Genomic DNA, 25,921 nt, shown 5'->3' with positions numbered 1-25,921 from the left:
ACCCGACGCAAGAACCTGTTACTGCCATTGTCCCTCCACCTACCCCAGAATGTTATTTGTTGTTGTTGCGGACCTGAACGTGACACACTCCAGATATTCAACGAGGTGAAAGTGTCGCTGTCCGTCTAGTGTCCTGGAGGCATGAGACACGTCACGTCTCCTTCTTGCTTCAGACGACACCCATAGCCACCGGCTACTTGTATTTGATAAGTGTTATGTGTGTAGCTGTGGAAAAAACTGCGGAAAACCCTGATCACGTGATTTGTCCCTAGTATCATCCTGGTCTTGATTGCACGTATACCTGCACATTCATGGTCTTGTCTTGTTTGTTTGTTTGTTTGTTTGCTTTTGTTTGTTTGTTTGTTGGTTGGTTGGTTGGTTGGTTGGTTGGTTGGTTGGTTGGTTGGTTGGTTGGTTGGTTGGTTGGTTGGTTGCCTCCGCTATTTTGTTATATAAAAAATATTTTATTATTTATTTCATTTATTTTTTTTCGGCATCTGTTGACTACCTGATTTTCATACAGCCACAATGTAGATACCTCTGTTAATACATGGGGACTCACATGAAAAATGTCTGTCAGAAGCAAAGCTACACACATAGTAACATTTGCCACAGCACCAGCTACACTCCGGCAGATTTTACACCACAGTGTAAGTGTCACGTGTCACCCCTAGCAACCGCTCACAGCTAGCACCAACACACAACCACTCGCTCAGCCAGAGGTACACGACGTACCTGTCGAATCTCTAATGAACGTAGACCACAACTAAGACGAAATTAACGGTACAAATAGCAAGTTTATTTACACGTAGATTAAAAAAATAAAAAGTGAAAATTTATCTTCACAGACACAAGAAAACACAGATTCCCTTACGCCCAGACAAAAGATAATTAAGGTTAGTGAGGGGAAAAAAGAAAACAAACAAACATCCGCACACACTGTGGCTCAGTACTGTTAGGGCACGACGAGTTCTCACCCTTGAGGCCTTCAGGCCCAGCGTAAGATGTAGAACAGTTCGCACTTTGTTTATTCTTTCTCTCCCTCTCTCTCTCACTTTCTGTGGCCTCGCTCCACGTTCTCGCGCTGACCACCACTCTACTCCACTCTACTGTCCGTCCTGACCACACAGGGACCCTCTGCTGGTCCTCAGTCCAAACTGCCTCACTAACCACACGTCACACGATGTAGGACAGGAGGATGAAGGATGAAGCGAAGGGGGTGGATGAATGTAGAATAGTGATATAGGAGCATAAAAGAGGGAGAAGAAGAAGCCGATGGCAACTTCCCAGATTCAGGGGAGTTTTAGCCTCCTACACTTTATCCACTTTTCTTTCTTAAACTGTCTCATCTCCTTGCACGTCCCAGATGCCATCACATTTATATCTGTGGACGTGATCACACAAACTCAATAAGAGCATTTAAAAAAGCAATATAAAATAGCAGGAACATGTACTCAGATTTTAAGAGAGCTATAACAGTGACATGCTTTCAGATTAATACAGATATCTCAGACAAAATAAGTTATGTGCAAGGACTAGTGCATCAGCATTCACAGCACATAAGCAATTTACCCGGGAGGAGTATTTACATATAAGCCATAAACAGATTTTTCTACCTCTTTCGTAGATAACATTAGGATAAACATGTGCATGTTTTTCTTGGCTCATTTTCATCTTTTTGACAAAGTACTGTTAATCATTTGAAACCATATTACAAAATAACACACAACGATGTTTTTGCTTATTGCAAGAACTAATTGCTAAAACTGGACATTAAGGACATAAGAAATAAAACCTCAAGAAATCCTAGCAGTGAACCCACAAGAAAATTACGATAATTTAGATCACATCATTTATTATAATTAATGCAAAAGAGGCTTGCTAATATTGATATCTAAGTGACCAGTTGCTTATAGGACAGCCATTGTTTCGCCATTACGTCTTCTATCATTGCAAGGTCTACACTAAAGTTTATGTCTAAGGTGTAATATTGAAATGAACGGTTGTAAATAAGGAGAGATGTCTTAACATCCTTATGAAAAATATATATAAATTTTACCAAATTAATAACTGATCACGCACAGACATTTCAGCAATATATAGCTAAAATTCATTATAACAACGATGTCAAGACTTGTGACAAAACGCATCACCAAGAATAATAAAATTATTTTCTAATAGAATACCGCCACTAAAAGACATTCAATACTACACTCACTACACAACTATCACAGTTGTATTCGTGACACCGTTACTAACAGCTGACAATGGTGATTACAATAAACTGTAGGTCACGACAAGGCAATCCAGGTTGGACAGTAGTAGTCCGTTCCGTTTGGGCTGAAATGTCGCGAGAGAAATGTACCCGGCTTCACGAAGTCTCGATAGTAGACGGTAATCCCTGGGTTCAGGAAACTCGCCCACCACCCGTAGGTCCCCACCGTCATGATCATGTGATCCAGTGACGCAAGAGTCATCATGTCAACAGCAGGCGGCGAATTCACCTGCAGCATAGTGACGTCACTTGTGTTTCGCAAATTCTTCCATGCACCATTTGACGTCATCAGAAGCGACCACAAATGTGACATCACGGAACCTTTGTCTGACGTAGTCCATGGCGTGCACAAGATACTGTAACGGAGCTGTCTTATATCCAGAACTCTCACCACCAAGGTAGTCTCCCCGTCGTACGTGGATGCCTGTCAGCGTGCGGTTGTGTTTGCTGTCGGAGGCTGTCAACCACTTTGCGAGCCTGGGTCACTATAGAGTCCTTGAACTTCATCGCTTCTCGTATTTCCGCTTCGTGTTCAAAGAAATATCGCCACGACTGGAGGGCAGGCCCGATCCTGTAATTCTTGTTTGGATCCAGCTCAAGGAACCTGTGGGAAAAATTTGCAACACGCGGGCTCCTGTACAAAATTCTCTTTGCACTGATTTAAGTATTTGACAGAATTCTCAATTATCGAAGTATTCTGCAACACATCATGTAAATAGACGACATGCCCAAAAAGACGGGTATCCTGTTTGTTTTTAGTGCAATCCCAATAACAGACGCATACTCAAACATCTGATTGCCCAACCTGCCGTCTGGTCTTGCGCAGATCACCTTGGAACCGTTGATGTTGTCCAACGAAGCAGTTTTTCTAGTCTCAGATGGTGGAGTAGATGAACTTGGGGATTCCCAGCGTCCAAAACACGAATTAAGTGGATAAATGAGAGTGGTTTGCTTATGCGTATTTCTATCACCAATAAATTTACCTTCAGGATTTTCGAACATATGACTGATTGGACTCCAATTAATGGAAGTTGTAGGGTACCTTGCTCACATTAGTAGAAGAATCATAGCCATTGCCTGCTGCTGTCGACTGGGATGCTCTGGTTGTTGTTGACAAGTCTAGCAAGGAAAGATGGCGTGAAGTCCACAACATAATGGCGTCTTACAACCACATGCCATGCAAGAACAGGAAGAATGACGCAGAGGAATACAGCTGAAAAATAAATAAACAAAGAAATAAAAAAAAGAATCTAATAAAGATTTGAGTGTCACGTTGACGAAGATTATTTGTGGGCCACGTTTAGTGATTTAGAAAGTTTGTTTGACTATTTTTAAAGCAAGTCATATTTCAGACTGATTGTACCTTTAGCATTGACTTTGTCTTCTTTACAGGAAAGGTATTAGTTCCCTTTTTGTAATATGTTCTGGCTCTGCATGAAAAACACAATCACTATCATTATGACGATAACTATCATTATGATTTTGGACTCCAGAAAGGGCAAAACTACATGGTGTACTATTTTTTATCCGTTACAGAAGAGTACCACAAATGACTTTTAAGGAAGACGAAAATGCATAGTATCATATTTTCATTGGTAAAAAGTAATGGTTCAACAATGAGATAGTTACTTCACAGATAAATTGCAAGAGACAGAAAATAACATTATATTAGTAATTCATGTATAAAAAGACGTGAGAAGACCAGTCTCTGTCATATACACTCACACACAAAAGGAGAGATCAAGTGCAGATATGCAGGTCGTGACTCACCCAGGATTTCTTTTGCTGTTCATAATGTAAATCAGTATTGCGACAGCAAGAGAACTGTGCACTCATCTGGTCGAAGATGTATCGCCGAATATAAACACAGCCACGATATTGTATTACGAGGGAGTGGTGTCACCTCCTGTAGTTGCTTTCGACATCGTTGACTGGCTTTACTCGAGTGGTCGCTTTTTTCTCTGGGGCGCTAACCACGTCAGACATGTCCAAATCAGCTTCTTATCTGAACTAACACGGACGCAACAATGACAGGTTTGAAATAGGGTAGAGGATTGAAATAAACCCCTGGGTTAATCTAAGAGATGTGTTTCAAACACGGAGGTAGAATTAGTGGCTTTAGACTGGCACCAATGATATAGGGTGGCAGGCACGAACGACAACTCGCTGGTATGTCGATTGGAGCATTTATGATGTTGAGTGCTTAACAAGAGTGATTGATTAATGTTGATAAGACATACTGTAGGACTGATTAATAAGATAGATTAATTAATGAGAAAAATTCTCTTGCTTGGATATGTGACACTGGAAGTGTAATACGCAGGAACCATTTTGATCTTCGCACGTCCAATCAGAAGGTTGGGTGTATCGCTCAGCCATCTGTTGCATCCAATAAACTTTTAATGTTCATCGTTAAATGTTATCGATGCCATGGCAATGTCGTTGAAACCTTTTTAAAGATTGGTTACGTCTGGTTTCTCAGTTGGTGGAGTCTGTGTTTATTGTTGATTGTTTTGTCGCTGCAAGCAACGGCAAGCAACGCCTGATGACAACGACAGCTTCTGTTGACTGAAGTCGTTACCCGCGGGTAGGCGAGTTCCTGAACTGCTGAACTTTACCTGTAAGAGAAATTCAACCTTGATATAAGCTGTATTCCATCAATTTAAATACAGCACCGAGACTTCTTAGTTTAGCGTTAACGGCTTTGAACGACCTCTGCACCCAAAATTACCATTTTCACAATTTTTTTGTAGGGTGGAGGGGCGGGACAGAATGTTAGGCATAGCGGACTCTGAAGGACTGAATAATAAAATAGCGAAATCACGTAAAGCTCGTGCGGCACTGGTGACAAAGCAGATAAATAGGGACTGACTGGCAAACGAACTTTATGGCATTGGCACCCAAGTTGAGTTTTTATCAATCCAACCAGTGTTAGATGAGACAAGGGTGTATCAGGTCCTGTTAGATTTAGTGAAGGATACTAACTGATTTTTTAAATGAAAGATTATTCGGGTACGCAGTATCCTGCTAAAAGTGAGTTAAAACTATGAGAAAGAGAGAAGGGGAACCTGTCTGCTGGGACAACAGCGCTCTAACCACTCGGTTCTCTACCCACTCCTCCAACAAGACGAAGGGCAGACATAAATAAAGGTAGAGGCATGTGGAAAATACGCTGTAAAAACATCATCAACTACATTCCGAATGATTCTTCACCACTCCTGAACTACAGCCAATAGTCTGTCACATTTACAAAGGACCACAGAACATTAAAGTTTACAGATGCAGGTCGTCAGGTTGAAGGGGCCGTCAAGTATTGTGTTTTCGTCGTGTGCAGGTTTACTGACTTTTTTTATCTCGTCAACATTTTTTTTAAATAACAGGTGAGGAATTTTTTAATGATGAGAGGAATTTTATTTATCGCATGTTGCAGGAAATCTATAGGACGTTTTTATAGTAATATAAGAACATAAATGAATACTAAATGAATAATAATTTTTTTTTTATTTTAGGGATAAGCAAGGGACTTCCATTACGGGATAAACAGAACAAATACGAGAACATGACAGACACATTCGCTTCTGCTTGCCGCTTTTCGGCTATATGGATTAGCATCAGATCATGATGCCTCTCTGGTAGATTCCATGTTTATGTAAACGATCTGAAATTCCATTACACGTCCTATCATGATGCAACATGGTGAGTTGTGTCCCCTAATCACGTTACTTCAACGCGACTGCCCTGGTCTAGTGCCTACAATTAAAACACCGGAACAAATAGCACGGCACTGTGAATTTGAAACGCGAAACTTTACAACCCTGCTTTAGAAGAACAAAATGGACCACAAATGTAGTAAGTGAATACTGCCTCCCCCTCTTGCTAAAAGATTTTTCAGACTCTAAAAAAACTACAGAGCAAAATCTTGATCGTATCAATTTTACAAGACGTCATTTAAAGTGTAAAAAAATAGTATATTTGCAAGCAAGAAAGAAAGGCTTTTAAAATTCAAGATCTTTAAATACTTAAATAAGTCACGACACTGTCATTCGTGTACCCGTAACATTCTCTCTAGCAGCTGACAATGGTGATTACATTAACACTGCAGTTCACAAAGAAATCCAGGTTGGACAGTAGTAGTCAGTTCCGTTTGGGCTAAAATGTCGCGAGAGAAATGTACCCGGCTTCACGAAATCTCGGTAGTAGACGATAATCCCGGGGTTCAGGAAACTAGCCCACCACCCGTACGTCCCCACCGTCATGATCATGTGATCCAGTGACGCAAGAATCATCATGTCAACAGCAGGCGGCGAATTCGTCTGCAGCACAGTGACGTCACTTGTGTTTGCAAACTGTTCCTTGCACCATTTGACGTCATCAGAAGCGACCACAAAAGTGACGTCACGGAACCTTTGTCTGACGTAGTCCATGGCGTGCAAAAGATACTGTACCGGAGCTGTCTTATATCCCCAAATCTCAGCTTGAAGGTAGTCTCCCCGTCGTACGTGGATGCCTGTCAGCGTGCGGTTGTGTTTGTGTCGGAGGCTGTCAACCACTTTGCGAGCCTGGGTCACTATAGAGTCCTTGAACTTCATCACTTCTCGTATTTCCGCTTCGTGTTCAAAGAAATATCGCCACGACTGAAGGTAAGGTCCGATCCTGTAATTCCTTTTTGGATCTAGCTCAAGGAACCCTGGGAAAAATTTGCAACACGCGGGCTCCTCTACAAAATTCTCTTCGCACTGCTTTGAATATTTGACAGAATTCTCAATTATCGAAGTATTCTGCAACACATCATATAAAGCAGACGACATGCCCAAAAAGACGGGTATCCTATTTGTTTTCAGTGCAATCCAATTACAGACGCATACTCAAACATCTGATTGCCCAACCTGCCGTCGGGTCTTGCGCAGATCACCTTAGAACCGTTGATGCTGTCCAACGAAGCAGTCGTTGTAGTAGTGTTTGTGACAGATGGTGGAGTAGATGAACTTGGGAATTCCCAGCCTCCAGCACATGAATCGGCGGATAAGAGAGAGTGGTCGTCTGATACAAATTTCTATCGCCTATAGATGTGTATTCTGGGTTTTCAGACTCATGATTATCAATACTCCAGCTGCTGGAAGTTGTAGGGTAACTGGTGCTCACATTAGTGGAGAATCATAGTCATGTGCTACTGCTCTTGACTGGTTGTTGTTTACAAGTCTAGCAAGGAAAGAGGGCGTGAAGTCCACAACATAGTGGCGTGTTACAAACACTTCCCAGGCAAGAACAAGAAGAAAGACCCAAAGCAATGCAACTGAAAAATAAGTAATTGATTGGTCCATTATAATTGTCTTTGATTTCTTCACAGTACACAGTAAATGTATCTGAACTCTTTCTGTAATATTTTTCGCTATTTTAGAATCGAGCAAGTAGTAATTATTACTCGTAGGAAATTATTATTGTTATTGGCGAGAGTGAGACATACAGAGAAGATCACTGAATTAAAAATAGTAGCTTACCAAAATATCTTTTTTTGATGTCCATAAATGAAAGACGGATGTTCACAACACGAAAAATATTCCTAAAGCACTCGATCAGCTGCAGTCATGGAAGTAACAAATCTCACACATGTTTCTCTATTTCGCTTTTGTTTCTTATGATTGAGGCGCTGGTTTGTCACCTGAGTAGCGCACCTCACTTCTGCCAGTCTTCCCGATTGGCGAGAATGTGGACCTGACTTAGAGAGGGTTGGGGAAAGACAGGTAGCGAGGGTGAGGACATGGACACCCCTCCCACGTCTCGCTAGTCCAGAGAACAGAAAGGTGTCTAACACCTCACACCTTTACGACCTGACTAAGGTCATGGGACGACCTCTCCCTCCATTTAATTACGTCACTAAATTCAAACGGTCGTATCAACGCCTTATTCAGCTCCAACAATGCGCTTTATTGTTTGGTTTTTTTTTTCCTGATGGTCACTATAACCTTGTTTACTGCTGCTTAAGTTGTCGGTCAATCGTTGTATCCCTCCCCTCCCTGGCTGTGATCAACAAGGTACTGTAATGCCGTTGTTTTCTTCATCCTCCTGCAGCCATGTAATGACCCTCCCTTGGTCGACAGTACTTAATTGCATTCTCTGAGAACGTGATTAAGAAGAAAGTATGATGCTAGGGTTTCTCTCTCTTTTTCTTTTTAATCAATATAATAACTACCTGGGCATCTGATTTGATTGGAGTGACTAAAATCAGAGTCGATATCTTGCACTCAGTGACCGTCTTGTAATGGTCTGGGCAGTGGGTCTCATGATGTAGAAGAACGGGTGTTGTCCTGTGAATAGGTGTCTGGGTGGATTAGCAGATATTTGTCGAAAGCAACCAATAATATAGTGTGCATTGTATGAGGTTCACTTTTTATTTATTTATTTTTTTGTTTGTTTCTTTAATTTTGAGTTTTGTTCCTTCCGTCTGTTTTAAATACTTCCAAATGTAGAGTCACCCCCGTGTACTTTCAAACAACGACTCGGCTGTATTTAACTCTAAATTTTACGTTCACTGATTCCTGAGAAGACGATTAGACACCCGCTCGCGAAGTAATATCAAACGAAGAGTGAGACAATGTATTCCATTATTCCCCGACAATCGGTTGAATTCGTTCACGCTGCTATATTTTTTTTTTATCAAAGAATAAGTCTGTTTGTTCATTATTCTCTCACAGTCCGTCAGACGCTCGTTCACGCTGCGATACTATGTCAACCAAGGAGAAGCTTATATTTTCCGTTATTCTCTATCCCACGATCATACACCATCCCCCATCTGCTAACATCTATTTGCAAGCTAATTATTTGCCTTAAAAACCTGATTTCTTGTGAGGTCATGGGACTACTAGTGCATGTTGCTAGGCACAGTCTAAACACTTAAGCATTCTATACAGCGCTTTTGATGGAAGGTACTGTGAATTTGAAGAATTAATTAAGGTATGGACGAACTGTGTTTCCCTAGATATGTAGAGAAATTTGTAAGGATATGACAATGTGTATAAAAAGTCATGTATTAAGCAAACGTATCTTTACAAACTGTCATGACATTGTAGGACCACAGACTTGCATCCACTCCTGAAGCTTGATTCGTTCACAATTTTCTCCTCCGGACGCATTGTAATAAAAAAAAATGTATATTTTTGGCGCATAATCGAGTGCACAAATCAAATATATTTTTGCAGTACAGCGACACAGCTTCGCAAGGACGATAGCATCAAGCACCCAAGCAGACAAATGCAATGTAAAATTAAACTTTAACTTTTCTCTGATCTTAGGGACGAGCACTGACCTCGTCTTTCCTGCTTTATATGGAAAGTCCTTTTCTACAAGGATCTTTACAACCAAAAGTAAATGAACGGGTCATTAAAATTTTCCGGTATTTGTTCTCCGTCATCTAGCCCACGGTACTCGAGCTTTTTACCCCTATGACCCCTCCCCACTTCCCGGGTTCTACCCGGCAGTTGGGTGTGAAAGTGAACAGGACAGTCTCAAGACGCTAACAATACAAAGGTGTTGTTGAATTAAATCCCGATGTCCGGGTCTTGCTTAGTTTAAAGCACTCCAACAGACAACTGACTCTACTTTGATATTTATTTATTTATTATTATTTATTTATTTACTGACGCTACCCTTATTAATTGATAATGTGATCGTGAATTAACTAAGTGCTTTCTGGCTGAAAGTTCGTAAGTAAAATAGTTAATATAATCACAAAGAAACATATGTAATAAGGATAAGACAGTGTTGTTGTCCCCGAACTCCCTTCAGTTTTTCTTCTAAGTTCTTCTGACTTGACGAAAGAGGAGTGAAAGATAAGACTGGCATCTGTTCTGTCTGTCCTAGCCTCCTAGGGTCCTCCCCCAACCCCCTCAGCCCTCAACACCGCCCCTCCCTCACCCTTCTCCACCTCGCACCCGCCCTACACTTGACCCCTGGGTAGCTTTCACTTCACATGGGGCCTTCACACGCTCTGATGATGGTGTGATACATGAACCCAGAAACTCGTGGGCAAATAAACCTACAAGTGGATGAAATGTCTCCTGCAAGTGATACCAAGAAAATGATATTTCCCTAACATCATTCATCTCTTCTTAAAAACCCTCATAGCATCAGGCCATCCTCTCTTTCCTTAGTGATTGTGCCACAGGCGACCACGTGGCCCTCATTCATGTAAAATTTGAATACAGACACTTAATAAATAATCTGTGCATTTTTCTGGGTTTTATCAAACTGGATAACTGCAAATATCATTAGTCTCCCTGTGGTTTTCTTCTTTTAATTGGGCAGTAGGAAGGTTCGATTCTGTTTCATTATTTAATTCAGTTTTCGTTTTGCTGTCTATATTGAGCGGTTCCGGTTGGCGCAACGGTTAGCGCTACGCTGTCACCAATATCAGTGAAGTTGGCTGCCCTGAGTTCATTTCTGTCTCGGGCGCTGATTCTTTCTCTGCATGTGGCATCGTGTTTACCGGGCTGTCCTGCTTGCCGTAATATAGCCTTAGCTGCTGGAACGGCGTTCCCCGTCCCTTGCTGTCTATATGTATTATTTAACGACAAGCCGTACAATAGCAGTTTGATGTAAAGTTTGGGTTTTTTTTCTAAAGGTGTGCTTGAGGCAAGGAGAAAAAAAAAGTAGTAAGATGGAAGTTTCTTTAACATAAATTTATGGACAAGGTTGCTTTATCACGCACAACAAAAATCAGACAGATCTGATATTAGATAAGACTAGAAATGCAGCAATGAAGAACGAAATTATAAAACAATGAAAAGTGGCAGGTGAACTAGAACACAACTCATACTGAATCATCATACAAACCGTATTCAGAAAAAAGTAAATAAGCAACGAATAATTGGTGTTAACGGGAAACCTAGATAGTTAGCCAAGATAAGAAACTAGATCATTTGCAAACTTGTCTGTTCTTTTGTTATTCCTTTCTCATTTTGTAGTTTGTAATCCTCTCGATAATTAATAACCTTCTTTAATATACTAAATTGTTTTGAGTTGTTTATTGGGGTGATACATCCTTGGGGCTCAAGCTAATTAAAAGTGTAAATAAGCAATTTAGTATAGGTGCATGCTGTAGATGTCGAGGGGATTTGGTGGAGGTATCGAGAGTGTGATAGGCCGGAAGGATGGAAATCATAACCTATACCATCTCCATGTGCTCCTACCCCAGAGTTCACGACAGGTTCTGTCCCCTGCACTCAAAATAGGGTAGACAAAAATGGTCTGATTTTGAGGTACTTGTGAGTTGTGAGAGGACCACAACACCTACCCATTATTTCTGCCCTACTGGATATCACCACAAAGAGAGTCAACGGCCTCGTCACGCTGTGGTGAACAGGATACGGTCTTTGTAGTTTGTCCATGATTTATGCACATACACGTGGGTGCTGTATCACCTGATCTCGGGTCACTCGTCTCGCTTGGACGGTGTAGGACCGGGAAAGGGAAGGGGAAACTTGCGGAAGCGATCGTGTTGTGATACGCAGGTCTGGCCATCAGCAAAATAGGTCTTACACGTCCCTGGGACAAAGGTCAGGCTACGAACCTTCATGCTTGAATTCACGTCAGCTGACGCCATTGTGTCGTCTGTGAAGGCTAACGATTGTGTAGGTAACTGAATACCTTACTTGAGCTCTACATTCTCCTCTCATGGTATGGACAGCCTTATTACTCTTGGGAAATTTCTAGGCAATGGTCCTGTGTCCCTGGCCTCCGTAGTCGTTCACATTTTCCTCTACCAGAGAACAACAGAGGGACCGAGTCCATTTTTGAACATGTTGAAAAGCTTTGTATCCAGGGCCAGTTCTACCCTTTCATTACCATTCACCACCCCTAGATCAGGGGCACCATAATCAGTTAGCTGTAACATCTGAATTGCTTCATCTGTTTTCAATTTTGTTTTTATCTTTTAATTTGGAAGATTTTTTGTGATTTTAATTTATTATAATGAAAAGTAATGTCATAGATTTGTAAATAAATTACATGTTGGATCTTTCAAAGTACTTTTGATACAAAACGTAAAAAAGTAAAATTTATTTTACCAAAAAGTCAGCAGTGAGGGTAAGGTACTAGCAGAATTATTGAAAGTAAAAATAAATAGATTTTAGCTGAGCAATTCTTAAGAGATATTCTTGTTCATAGTGTGGTGAATGACATCCTAATCGATGCACTCAGGCCTCTTTGATGTTTACACGATTATAGAAGAAAACTAAAACTAGATCTAAGTACATCACAAATTGTATTATAATATTTCACCGATTGCTTTTATGTATTGGTATAAGAAAAGTATACTGTCTTTACTGAACTGACATATTTATTAGTAAACTCTACAGCTCATTATGTCATCATTAGGCCGACATTATTTTCTATTTTTCTAATATTTTGTATAGCCTTCGTAATAAAATTGTTCCTGTTTAGCAGGGAGATTCTGTTGAACACAAAAATAGTGATATATTTGCGAAGGGATCCGAGCAGCGGCTTTTGTTTAGTTTGCTAAAGTGAGGAGAAAAAGCTGATATGCAAGCCAGTGTGCAGGGGAAGGCACGTCCAGCAATTTCTGCAGAAGGCGACTAAATGGTCGAGGGAGGAAGAAAGGTGAAGCAATAACAGACCCTGCACTTATAGCTTTAGGGGGGGGGGTTCTTGAACTCCTGTTCTACCTTCATGTTTAGCTCACATCGGGTGTCATGATAGCATCGCGTGCATGGACAAACAGTTCTTCAAAATTAGTATTATTCATCTCATGAGAAACCTTAGACGAAGGATTTTATTTTTAAGCATTTTTGACCATTCTGGTTATAACCTTTGGTCGTAATGATGTTCTTATAGAACCAGTTTTTTTTTTTATTTTATTTTGAAGATGAATGCAAAGACGTGGCCAGTAAAGTTTTATGATGGTTCTTCTGTAAGGTGAGAGAGGAGAGAAAGATTGAAAGTACTTACCGAAGTACCAATGCATCTTTTAGTGGGAAATGATGGCGATAAATGTATCACAGTTAATGACCATTCCGATCAGATTAGCAGGACAGGACAAAGGTCTGGAAAACCAGTTTCTACTAAAGGCGTAGTGGGTGTTACTTGATGGTTGTGCGTAAGATGAGAAAGAGCGAGAGGGGAAAGTAGAAAGGAGATAAGTTTGCATGACTTTCATACATTGCATACGTGTATTTATTTTTTTGGCATTGTCTTTTATTGCTTAATTTTATTTTTAATTTCTTTTAATATCTTTTTATTTTATGGTGCAGTGGGTTGAGCTGTATGTTTATAGAAGCTTGGCAAAGCATTCATATTGGAGTAAAGGATGGATTATGTTCAAGCTATCTTACACTGAGAAATATGGTTCTTAGATGACTATTAAGAGATTTATTCTTGTGCATTTAGTACAAGTTGAACTTTTTATTTACACATATAATATTTTTTTTTTTTTTTTCAAGTGAACGAAGAAATGTGAGTTCATTATGAAAAGATATTATTATACGGGATATTATAACACTCTAATTTGGAAACATATTTTCTGATTTTAAATGTTGAACATATTCCCCCCTCTAAACAACATAAACATTGTCAAGCATGTCTTATCTAGACTGCATGATCTCTCACACACAAGGAATAACATTGTTAGCATTGCACCAAAATCATACACAATAATTAGATGTTAAGTTTGTTATAGACACACACCAGGAAACAAAAACTGTGCTGTGACAGGAATGAGCCTATGAAAGCATGTTAAACAAGAAAAGTCTTTTGCTCCTGTTGCTGCTCATATGCACTTGCTCCATAGGGAGTTTATTGTCTAGCTGAAAATGAAGATGATGTTCAGGAAAATATAAACAGCACCTGGTTGTGCATGATGTTATCTCATACATTCTTGAAATTCTTCATGGGTGAATTTCGACTTGTCATCAATACCTTCCCTGCCTTCATCCTTCTTGAACTTCATTTTCTGTATACTGCCCCGTGTAATCCATTAATATCTAAGTCACTAGTTGCATATTTTGCCGCCTTTCTTTCGCCATTGTTTTCTATCATTGAAAGGTGTGCATTTAAAGTTTCAAACTTATATCTTAGTTGTCATATTTAAATGAACGGTTGTAAATTGATTTCTGTGTGGGGGTCTTACATGCACATCAAGATATATCTATATTATTTACCAAATCTTAAAATTAAAACAGATACAAGATATGACTTGAAATTTTCACTCCCAAAAAGTTTTCTGATTTATCTTCCGGGTCTTTCCAAGATATTTCAGGATTTCTTTAGAGGATCAAAAAGGACAGCAACAGATAAACAAGAAATATTTTTATAACAGAATACCCCCACCCAAGGACTTTTAAAACTATAAAAAATTATACAAAAAGAAAACTGAATATCTATTTTGAAGTTATTAAAAATATAATTAAAAAAATATTTACGAAATTCAAGATTCTTCAATACATAAATGTCACACTCACTATCAACTGCCAACATTGATGGCAATAACACTGAAGGTCACGACAAAGAAATCCAGGTTGGACAGTAGTGGTCCGTTCCGTTTGGGCTGAAATGTCGCGAGAGAGGAGTACCCGGCTTCACGAAATCTCGGTAGTAGACGGTAATCCCGGGGTTCAGGAAACTAGCCCACCACCCGTAGGTCCCCACCGTCATGATCATGTGATCCAGTGACGCAAGAGTCATCATGTCAACAGCAGGCGGCGAATTCGCCTGCAGAACAGTGACGTCACTTATGTTTGCAAACTGTTCCTTGCACCATTTGACGTCATCCGATGAGATAACAAAAGTGACGTCACGGAACCTTTGTCTGACGTAGTCCATGGCTTGCACAAGATATTGTAACGGAGCTGTCTTATATCCAGAGCTCTCACCATGAAGGTAGTCTCCCCGTCGTACTGTGGATGCCTGTCAGCGTGCGGTTGTGTTTGACGGAGGCTGTCACACTTTGCGAGCCTGGGTCACTATAGAGTCCTGAACTTCATCGCTTCTCGTATTTCGCTTCGGTTCAAAGAAATATCGCCACGACTAGAGGCCAGCCCGATCCTGTAAATTTGTGTTTGGATCCAGCTGAAGGAACCTGGGAAAAATGTTGCAACATGCGGTGTTCCCGTACAAAGTTCTCTTGCACATGGTTTGAGTATTTTGACAGAATTCTCATTATCGAAGTATTGTGGCAACACATCATTAAGTAGATTGACTGCCCAAAAGACGGGTATCCTATTTGTGTTTTCAGTGCAATCCAATAACAGACGCATACTCAAACATCTGATTGCCCAACCTGCCGTCGGGTCTTCACATATCACCTGGAACCGTTGATGCTGTCCAACAAAGCAGTTCGTTGTAGTGGTGGTTTGTTGACAGATGTCGGATAAGATGAACTTGGGATTCCCAGCCTCAGCAGAATGAATTGGGCGGATAGAGAGAGTGGTAGTCTGATGCAAATTTCTATCGCCTATAGATGTGTATTCTGGGGTTTCAGACTCATGATTATCAATACTCAAGATGCTGGACGTTGTAAGGTACCTGTGCTCACATTAGTGGAAGAATCATGGTCTTGGTCTGTTGCTCTGGACTGGGTGCTCTGGTTGCTGTTGGCATGTAGGAAGGAAAGAAAGCGTGAAGTCCACAACATAATGGTGTCTCAAAAATGCACCACAGCCAAGAACAGAAAAAACGGTGCCAAGGATTACAACTGCAAAAATAAATTAAAAAACGCAATTAACAATATTTTTAAAATGTCATATTGATGAAGTTACGATGACGAAGATTATTTGAAGGCCGTGTATAGCGATTCAGGAGCATTATCTGATCTAAATAACATTTCGAACTGATTGGTTCTTTATCCCTCTCTTTCATTACTGTATTTGACAGTACATGTAGTAGATCGATTTTTTTTTATTCGAAATAGTGTTTAGGTCTGATAATAAGTATAATAATAATCATCAACATCGTGATTATTAGTACTATTGTTGCTGCAGTGTTTACTGACAAAATTTACATTTTTTTGTTGGTAGAATATGTCTGAGGATATGAACAATAAATACTATAAGTAAAAACTAGAAGTTAATAAATAATGAGTTGTGTGAAGTTGGAGTAATGTTAGAAAACAAACATGATTTCATATTATTTACACATTGTAAGAGATACAAACAACTCGCGCTTTTACTTGAGCAAAATACTTGTTAAATAATAATATTTGAATACAATCGCCAAAATCCACTGTGCTTGCATTTTTGAAACAGTGTTTTGAGATATACATTGCTGATGTGTTCAATAATCAAGTTCTATACAATATGGCAGAAAAAACTTGATAGGATTGTAAATTTACAAAAAGCGAATAAAGATATGTTCTAAGTAAGTCTCCCTAGTGAACGAGTCTGCTGGTCGAGAAGGTCTGCTAATGATTTTCTGTAAATAAGGTGAAATGCTATGAGAAATGTGTATATTGGTGTGTTAGTGGGTTTAAATGATTTCCACGTGTGTTACATAAAAGAAATAAAGGCAAGAATACCTGGTCTCACATGTTACTTGGTAAAGTTCAATGGTGCAACCATCAGGTGGTTACGTAATAGAATTGGCAAAAGACAGTAAACAATATTATGCTACCCATGAATATATATATGTAGACTCGTGAAGACGCCAGCATGTGTGTACGCGCCCACACATTCTATCACACACACATTCACGAGCGAGAGAAAGATGGGGAGGAAAACACTCAATTAAAAAAAAAACTTACCGAAATACCATATTTTATTCTTCATAATTGAAAGTCGTACTGCCGGGTTGCCAGTCTATCGTCCGGTCAATGTACCGGCTGACTGCTGCTCGCCCTCTGACCCTGCGTGACGCTCCAGTTCTGACCTCCCCTCCCCCGCTCTTCCTCTCGTCCAGGCACACCTTCCCCGAGGGCCTTTGTAACTGGGGAGCTTGAGCTGGTAGGCTTGGCCTCACCCGGGCACGGCAGGGTCACGGGTTCACGCGCTGACGAGGCGATGAGGGTGCAGGGTGGAGGGGCGAACAGTTAGACCTTGACACAATGGTGGGCGTAGATGGCGAATTGGGAAGAGAAGCGTGGATGAAGAATGAAGGCAAACGATGAGAATACGAAGAATACGACAAAATGATGGACAATGACGAAAAGGAAAAATAAAAGCTTGTAGAAAGAACAGTCCATACAAATGTTCGATCAACAGGCGCCTCTCATAAAAACTGTTCATATTTTCTAAAAATGTCCTTATATATATATTATATGACCACCGGACTATTGATCTTAAAATTCACAATTCGCACAGGGAGAAACGGGTGAGCGGCACATGCGCCGCGACCCGGACATCACAAATGCTAACCCAACATGGCAAAGCAACATGTCTTGCACTCAAAACTCTGAACTTATATAGTTATTAGCATGCAAGAAATATTTTCACTTGCTCCTCACGCGCAACTTCCAACCGCCGATCAAGGCCCCTACAGACTAGAATAGTTTGGAACCCAACAAAATAGATGTCTACTCACCAAAACGGATTGTGACAGGTCGATCCAGGGCAAGAAAAGACGCCGGCTGCCACGACCACGGTCTAACACCGTCCCACACGTCCGGCACTGCCTGTTGCTGGAAGAAGTTGTTGTTGTTGTTGTTGTTGTTGTCCAAAAGCGACAGAAAAACGCCCCAAGGACTGCGCGTGCGCGAATATATAAGGTAAAGAAAGGGGGGAGAAAGGTCAAGGGGAGGGATGCGCCGTCCACTCCCGAAAAGAAGGGACCTGCAAACAACCGACGAGTGACGACAAGCGCCGCCGGTGGGCTCTTCAGCTCGCGAGACGGATAGGGTCACACAAGGGTCGTGTGAATGTCCCTTGATTCTCCCCATCCGCGCGCGCACACCCAACGACATTCCAGCACTGTACGGGCGGCACAACACAGACAACACGGTCGCCGACACGCGACAATGTTGACCACACGAAGAATATTCCCGAACACTTCTAGGTGACCATACGCGGGACAGTCCCGCTTTTGACATCGTGTCCCGCCTGCTCATAAAATGTCCGGGAGGGACGCCAAAATGTCTCGCTTGTCTTTAAAAATCTGATTACCGTACACTGATTCTCATCCGTACCTTTGGTTTTGGCCTTGTCTTGTTGATCCCTACTTATTTTTCGTTGCCCTGCGGGCTCCGGTGTTTGACCTGTGGCGATAATGACCTGCCGGCCAGAAGGTGACTACCAAACCTAGTGATAATGGAATGGCAGCTTTCTACTGCCGAATTTACTGTGTAAAGTGAAGCTGTTTGAAGCCGCTCACTTTCATTAAAGGCAGCCTCTAACGACTCCATCAGACATGTCAGTTATTTTTTTTTTTTATCTTTTTACTTTGTCTGTGTTGGAATGCTACGGACTGCCGATTTCTAACTCTGTTGTACTTGACATAATAAATTTTTAGCAAATTAAGCTAGGCTGATTTTTTTTTTAAAAAGTGGAAACAACTGCATTTCACAGTTTTGCAGACGATGCCAATCCAAAGGCATCCACAGGCCGTACTTAGCCCACCCCTGGTATAGAGTTGTAGACTAATGTAGTTTGCTTGGTGATGGAGAGACGGGAAGAGAAAGTTTCACTGTGTCGTGAAGTAACTACAAAACAAGTTCCTTTGACATCTCTCACTTAGGGCTTAGAGGTTGTACTGCCAGCGGCGGGCCCCATCCTCTCCATTCACAGACTGGCCATACATCAGTAACATACCCACCTCTTTACTCTCAAGTCCAACCGGCTTGTAGGCCAAGCCTAGGTCAGCACGTGTCCCCTCGCCTCTGGGCAATTTAATCCTCCCACGTGTTTTCCGCTGCCCGGCATTTTATTCACTTCCAGTGATCCTTTTCTTTGAGTACGGATCACGGGATCAGTGACTAAGCAATGTCGGGGACGAAACTAACATCGACGTTTAACAAGGACCTACAGGCCGAGTTCCCATTTATAAAGAAGGCAAGAGGAATCAACAATGACAGTGGAGTGCGGTGTGACAAGTGTGGATCACAGTTTTCTGTCGCACATGGTGGAAGCAGTGATATAACCAAACACCTGAATACTGATTGCTTTGAAGTTGGAAGCTTCTAGTAAGCCTATCACAAGGTACTTCTCCAATGTTGAACCTGGCGATCAAGAAGTCAAGTTAGCAGCCCCACAAGGTACTTTTGCGTATCATACAGTTTTCTATAATCACAGTTTCAGATCAATGGACTGCACGTGGAAATTGCTTTAAAAAATGTATGATCCCAAGTTCACTTGTGCAAGAACCAAATGTGAAGCAATCGTTACAAACGTCTTGGTTCCTTTTATAATGAACAAAGTGAAGAAGCAGGTGAGTGATGCCCGGCTTGTGACAGTGTTCACGGATGCTTCGAACGACAAAGACGGCAAGTTGTTTCCGCTGATGATACGATACTCTGTGCCACTGTCGGGTTTGCAAATTAAAATATGGGAAATAGAATCACTTTTAGGAGAAACTGCTGAGATTATTTGCCAACTTATTGCAAATTGTTTACTAAAACACGGACTGGAAGAAAAAAATAGTAGGTTTTTGCGCTGACAATGCGAATACTAATTTTGGTCTGAAACGGAGAGGACAAAATAACGTTTATGCAAAATTGCAAGATTCTGTCGGCGTTGGCAAAAGACTGTTCGGAATTGGCTGTGCTGCCCATATAGTACACAACGCCATACAAACTACTGCAGATTATCTACCATTAGACGTGGAAACGATAACCATGAAAATTTATTATTACTTCTACATCTACACCGTTCGCGTGGAATCTTTAAAAGAATTCTGCGAATTTGCCAATGTAGAATACAACAGAATTTTGGGATATGGAAAGACCAGATGGTTATTTCTTATGCCTGCGGTGAATAGACTACTCAAGTTATTTCCTGGCTTAAAATCATATTTCTTGTCTCAAGAGAAGTGACTGTGAAATGTGGCCTGCTAAAGTGCACCATTTCCCTTTTGTGTCTTTCAAGTATTCAGTAATGAAAATAATTTTCAGGAAGGAAGAATACACCAGTTTCACTCATGCATAGATTCCTTTTTGTTCTCTGGTTCTTAACTTTATTTCTGTAACCCCTCTACGACAGGTCACCCAGAACCCACTGTGACCTGGGAAAGGGTGTTAAAGTGTTAACTAATCACTGATGATGATTAGTTCAGCATCAACAGACTACAGACAACCAAAATCTGAAAGCAGGGGAACAGTGGTACACTCTCAAGGTAAGGCAGCAGTTAATATGTTTTCCTTTTTTATGGTGGCTGCATTGTTCTTAAAAATAATAGTCTTTATGAATATTTATGATTATTACTCCTTTGCGATAGCAGTCCTTTTTGCTTATGACTGGTATAGCTACTTAGATAATTTTGTTTGGACTCGTGCAAGTCCTTATCAGTATTTTGTTTCCTTGAGCTTAAGATAAGATTCCTTAATATCTTTTATGCTGGACGAAATTATTTTTTACATTTAATTTATCTTTTTTTCCCTGAGAAACAAGGTACAACTACCAAATTAAACCAACAAATAAATAAAGAGGGAAGAAGCTCTTTTTTATATTCTTTGTTTATCCCCCACAATAACTATCTATATACCCTGTCATGACTTCAGTTGGCTTTTCAACTCGTGTGACCTGCACCTGAACTTTTGATTTTTCTTTTCTGAAAATGTGGTTATTGCTCTCATGATTTTTTTCATCGACAGGTGAAAAATGTGCAGGCTAATGATTTTATTGACAACTATTGCATCAGCACAAATATCAAGGGCACCATTTCTTCAAAAATTATATTGTTTGGTAAGTCATGCATTAATCTTTTAGGAAAGAAGAAAATGATCTTTTAAAACTTATTATTTAGTCATACTTGGCAGCCATAAACAGATGTTTTTATTCAGCGTTGGGATAAGTCACACTTTTCATAAAAAATGACGACTTTTTTGGATGTTTTTTTTTTTGTTTTGTTTTATTGAAATTCTTTTTTATTGTATTTAAGAAGATGACAATAGATATCAGACATATTGGTGTTACTTTGATGTAATAATAGCACATTTCATAAATATTATTGGCACAATTTTTATTATATTTCTTTTGCTGTTCCTCCTATATCGTACCATTAAAAAAAGTTTCATGCTACAGAATACACAGTATCGTACACAGGGATTTAGGAGTTTTGGTTTGGAATGTGTATATCATGTGTGTGGCATTATCTTAAAATTTGTTTCACCTGAAACATGTGTCAAGGTAGCAATTATTGTTCACAGAAACTCCCGACTGCCAGGGCGGGCCCAAACTGCCCTTTGCTGCCAACCTCCAGCTCCAGTATCATCATATCTCATCGCCTTACCATCAGCTGTGTTGCTGATTAGAAGCATTCATGTGGCTCTTTGAATAATCCCTGTTTGCTTTGGTGAACTTAATGAGATTGAAAACTCACTTCAGGTCATATGTAGATCTGCTATGTACTTTTGTAAAATATTTGTGCTTAAATTGCCTAGGGGGAAGAGGAGGAGTCAGGGGTGGGATAGGAATTTGCATTTGGGGTTTTTGTGTTTTAAGCATGGATTCACATTCAAGATGACAAACTTTATTCTCAGTTCTTTAGTTGTGATTATGCTGTTTAAAGGAAACATTTGCCTAGCTGTCTACCCCATTGTGAATCTAGTCTAGTTTTGTATCATAGAACCTATGATAAAGTGATGTACATTTGTATAAAGTTACACTTTTCTTACTCCCAAATACATTCCACAACCCATTTTTCCACAAACAATTGTCATTATTTATTGTAGTATTTCCAAAGTATATTAATCTGTTACATGAATCCTTAGGAACAGTAATCTAAAACTGCTGTAATAGAACTGCCAACTGGCTGAAGCCATGATGCTGCCCTCTTACTACTCGCAGCGTCATGTAACCAGCATGCAGTAAAGACTATCTGATGACTACTATAAATAGCATTGAATAAGGACAGACTGATGACTATTTCTTAGTTTTGAAACCATGCAATGTTGATGGTGTACATAAAATATTTTAAAATATTAAAAACATTTTCGGGACATTCTAAATACTGAAACAGTATCCCCTTGTGAGTGAGTACCAGTTGGCTTGAAATTTCATATCAGTGGCACAAAAAGATGTTAATATTGCAACATTTCAGCTTATGGTTATGCTCAGTCATGTTGATATTATAGCAGATCCACACTTCATCAGGTAATTTTCCCTTGTGGTTATAATTATATGTGTGCATTAACATCATGGTATTCACTCGAGGATGTCTGGTGAAAAATGGTGCGCTGCACTTTGTCACAACTCGTGCTCCTTACACTTTTAAATTTTAAATCAGATGCATTAAAGAACATACTAAGACCTATAAAAGCTGTTTTACCATTATGAGCAGATTTCAAATATATATATATTGTTACTTTTGTTTTTTTTTGTGGTTTTTTTTTTTTTTTTTTTTTGGGGGGGGGGGTACGGATGTCAAAGGGAGGAAGGCATGCCATTCGACAACGACAAGACTAGTCTCCCTTACTCAATGATTGATAGATATAGATACTACGAAGAGAAAAGAGGTGAGTTACTAGGACGAAGCAGAAAAGTGAGGTTTGTGGTCAGTAAAATAAGTTCTAATTAAAAATATAAGAAAGGGATAGAAAATGATTTAGTTATCACACAAATTTAGGTAAATTAAAACTGGAAAGAAAAGCTCAGCTAATTTTTGAAGGGATTTATGTGATTTTAGCATAGTTTTTTTAAGCTGTTCATCAGCAATTTATCCAAATTAAAAAACAAACTGTAAATATGCTCAGAAAACAAATGTAAGACGTTTCACTGACATCCCCTAAAATATTTTCAGCATCTGTTTTGTTTATTTACATGGTAGGAAACAGTACATACTCAACACAATTGTCTTCATAAGGATTTATTTTAATTAAACTGTGAAGGTTAGGGATAAATGTTGTTATGTTGATATTTGCTTCTGTTTAGAGTTTGTAATGTTACTACGTGAGATTCAAGACGACAGTCTAAAATGAACATAATAATAAAACAACAACAATAATAATATAAAAAAATAATATTATTGTCAGTAAAACGTTACCCGTTGTGGACAACTGATTAAAGTCAGGACAAGGAAATCCAGTCTGGACAGTAGTGGTCCGTTCCGTTTGGGTTGAAGCGTGTTGATAGAAATGTACCCGGATTAACAAAGTCTCGATAGTAGACAGTAATCCCGCGGTTCAGAAAACTCGCCCACCACCCGTAGGTCCCCACCGTCATGATCATGTGATCCAGTGACGCAAGAATCATCATGTCAACTGCAGGCGATGACTGACGCTGCAGAAATGTGACGTCACTTTTGTTAGCAAACTGCTGACTACACCATTTGAGGTCATCTGAAGAAACGACAAAAACGACGTCATGGAATCTTTTTCTGACGTAGTCCATGGCATGCAACAGGTATTCTACAGGTGCTGCCTTGTATCCAGAACGTGGATTTCTTAGATAGTCCCCTCTGCGTACATGGATGCCTGTCAGTGTGCGATTAAATTTCTGTCTGAGGGCGTCAACTGTTTGATTAGCCTGAGACACAATCGTGTCTGTAAACGTCAACGCGTGACGTACTTCCGCTTCGTGTTCGGTGAAATATCGCCAGGACTGAAGATACTCCCCGATCCTGTAATCTCTCTTAGAGTCCAGCTCGAAATACTTCGGGAAAAACTTACAACCATCTGCTTCCTTTAGAAAGTCCTTACACCGATCTGCGTAGCGGGAAGAAGTGTCAATCAGTGAAGTGTTTCTCAACACATCCGACAGAAGAGTCTTCCCCAGGTAAACAGGTATCCGTTTCGTCCTAAGAGCTATGCCCAAAAGGGATGCGTACTGGAAGAGTTGATTTCCTAGTCGGCCCACAAAACTGATACACAAGACTTTGGTTGCGATGAGCTGGTCCGACGGTACAGTGACTCCAGTTGTATTTATGCCACGTGGGGAGGTGTAGGAGCTTTGCGACGCCTGACCTTTAGTAGGAGTGGTGACAGGATGACCGGTGGTTGAAGATGAACTGGTCAGTGCAGTCAGGATGTGGAAGCTGCTATGGTGGACAACGTCAAACGTCGCCGTAAGTTCCGCTGCCGGAGTTTCATTTTTTGCACCCCAGGTGTTGGTCGCCAAGAACGTGATGGTGTCCAACGTAGAATTTGACGTCGGCAAAGAAATATTGCTGTCAGGGATGACAACCGGTGATTGTCTCCAGTTTTCGCTAGGGCTTAGGAACTGAAAAGAGAAGAGGTTGAGGCTCAACTTGTCCATGATAAACAGCTCGCAAACCAGAATCAGGAAGACAATGATGAGCAGCAATGCTGCAAGAAAATATAAAATCATCATCATCATCATCATCATCATCATCATAGAAAAAAAACAACATTCCAGCATTTTGTAACGAATTTGCCACATATAATTATATATACAAACGCAAGATAAACAAAACATCCAATGAAAGCGAAACATTGCAGACAATGTGACGAACCGAAGAACGTGCTGCAGAGGACGCGAATGCCTAGAGGTAGGAAAGACTACGCTACGCATGCATAGAGGAAAAATCCAAAATAGAGGTAATGGGAACAACAACAAATATCAGATTAACAGCAGACACCAAAATCTGATCTATGCACGAGACAAAATGTTAGAGAAGGGATGTAACTCTTTAAGTGGGGCTTACATTAGGTTAGGGGTGGGCAAAGTTTACTTTTTGCGGGCCAGTCTCAAAATTCTTAAGTTATGCGGCGGGCCAGTAAATTTCAGAAACCCAGGCCAGGTAAATACACAACAAACCTAGTGATAATGGAATGGACAGCAAACGAGTCCATAATGGCGTTCAATTTTCGAATTGTGTAAAGAGAACCCCCGATGCTCTCTGGCTACATCAGCCATGTCAGTCGTGCTATTTGTTATCTTTGTACTTCGTGTTAGAATGTTACGGACTGTCGATTTCTAACGCTACTGTACTTAATAAATTGAATTTCAATTAAGTGAGCCTTTAAAAAAAAAAAAAAAACAAGTGCACTTCATATTTTATCAGACTGGCCGGAAAAAGATGTCCGCGGGCCATACTTTGCCCACCCCTGAGTTAGGAGGAAGCACAAGAAACAAGCGCCAGAAATTATACAGACGTTGGCACTGTCACTAGTGGAAATGTTTCGTTCGTTTCCTGATATGAAAGAAAGAAGAGATAAAAATAATTTGAGTCACACATATTTACACACACAAGAGAAAACAGCAGCTTACCGAAACACTTTAGTGTTCTTGTCATGCCGTTAGTCCTTTGGTCCTCACGAAGACAGGTTGTTATCACACACGTGTGCGTGGCGGTGTATTTGCGACACCCGGGCTGAACATTGAACCTGATAAGGCGGGGTAGTGAGGAGTACTATCTAATGTTACTTGTCTCTTAGTGAATGTCACACATGTGAGCGATATTTCCTACACTTTGCATGAAGACTTAAAAGACGCACTTGTCATGTGCAAATGATATTGGAAACCGGTTTGGCACTCCTGCATAAAAATATACCCTGTACATGGTCACGTTTCACGGGTTTAAACACACACACACAAT

General features: G+C 40.3%; 1 protein-coding gene and 3 long non-coding RNA genes across 4 annotated transcripts; 1 reads left to right on the top strand and 3 right to left on the bottom strand.

Annotated features, from left to right (window-relative positions):
- Positions 1-2,978: 2,978 nt before the first annotated feature.
- On the bottom strand, positions 2,979-8,277 carry LOC112563145. Its single transcript, XR_003098970.1, has 3 exons — positions 7,774-8,277; positions 4,046-4,893; positions 2,979-3,488 (listed from the first exon to the last, which is right to left on the bottom strand). It is a non-coding gene; the product is annotated as an uncharacterized LOC112563145 (long non-coding RNA).
- A 7,385-nt stretch (positions 8,278-15,662) lies between these two features.
- On the bottom strand, positions 15,663-18,493 carry LOC112562460. Its single transcript, XR_003098867.1, has 3 exons — positions 17,798-18,493; positions 17,022-17,312; positions 15,663-15,977 (listed from the first exon to the last, which is right to left on the bottom strand). It is a non-coding gene; the product is annotated as an uncharacterized LOC112562460 (long non-coding RNA).
- Positions 18,494-19,995: 1,502 nt separating this feature from the next.
- On the top strand, positions 19,996-21,699 carry LOC112563044. Its single transcript, XR_003098953.1, has 3 exons — positions 19,996-20,539; positions 21,018-21,108; positions 21,573-21,699. It is a non-coding gene; the product is annotated as an uncharacterized LOC112563044 (long non-coding RNA).
- A 1,697-nt stretch (positions 21,700-23,396) lies between these two features.
- Positions 23,397-25,861, bottom strand: LOC112563041 (galactoside 2-alpha-L-fucosyltransferase 2-like). The gene is made up of 2 exons (XM_025236737.1): positions 25,594-25,861; positions 23,397-24,668 (listed from the first exon to the last, which is right to left on the bottom strand). The coding sequence occupies exons 1-2, from the start codon at positions 25,616-25,618 to the stop codon at positions 23,431-23,433; spliced, it is 1,263 nt and encodes a 420-aa protein (XP_025092522.1). The 5' UTR covers positions 25,619-25,861; the 3' UTR covers positions 23,397-23,430.
- Positions 25,862-25,921: the final 60 nt, after the last annotated feature.

Source organism: Pomacea canaliculata, linkage group LG4 (genome assembly GCF_003073045.1).
Source record: "Pomacea canaliculata isolate SZHN2017 linkage group LG4, ASM307304v1, whole genome shotgun sequence".
NCBI classification, from domain to species: domain Eukaryota; kingdom Metazoa; phylum Mollusca; class Gastropoda; order Architaenioglossa; family Ampullariidae; genus Pomacea; species Pomacea canaliculata.
Note: the sequence above shows the minus strand (reverse complement) of the source record. Positions and strands in the feature narration are given on the sequence as shown.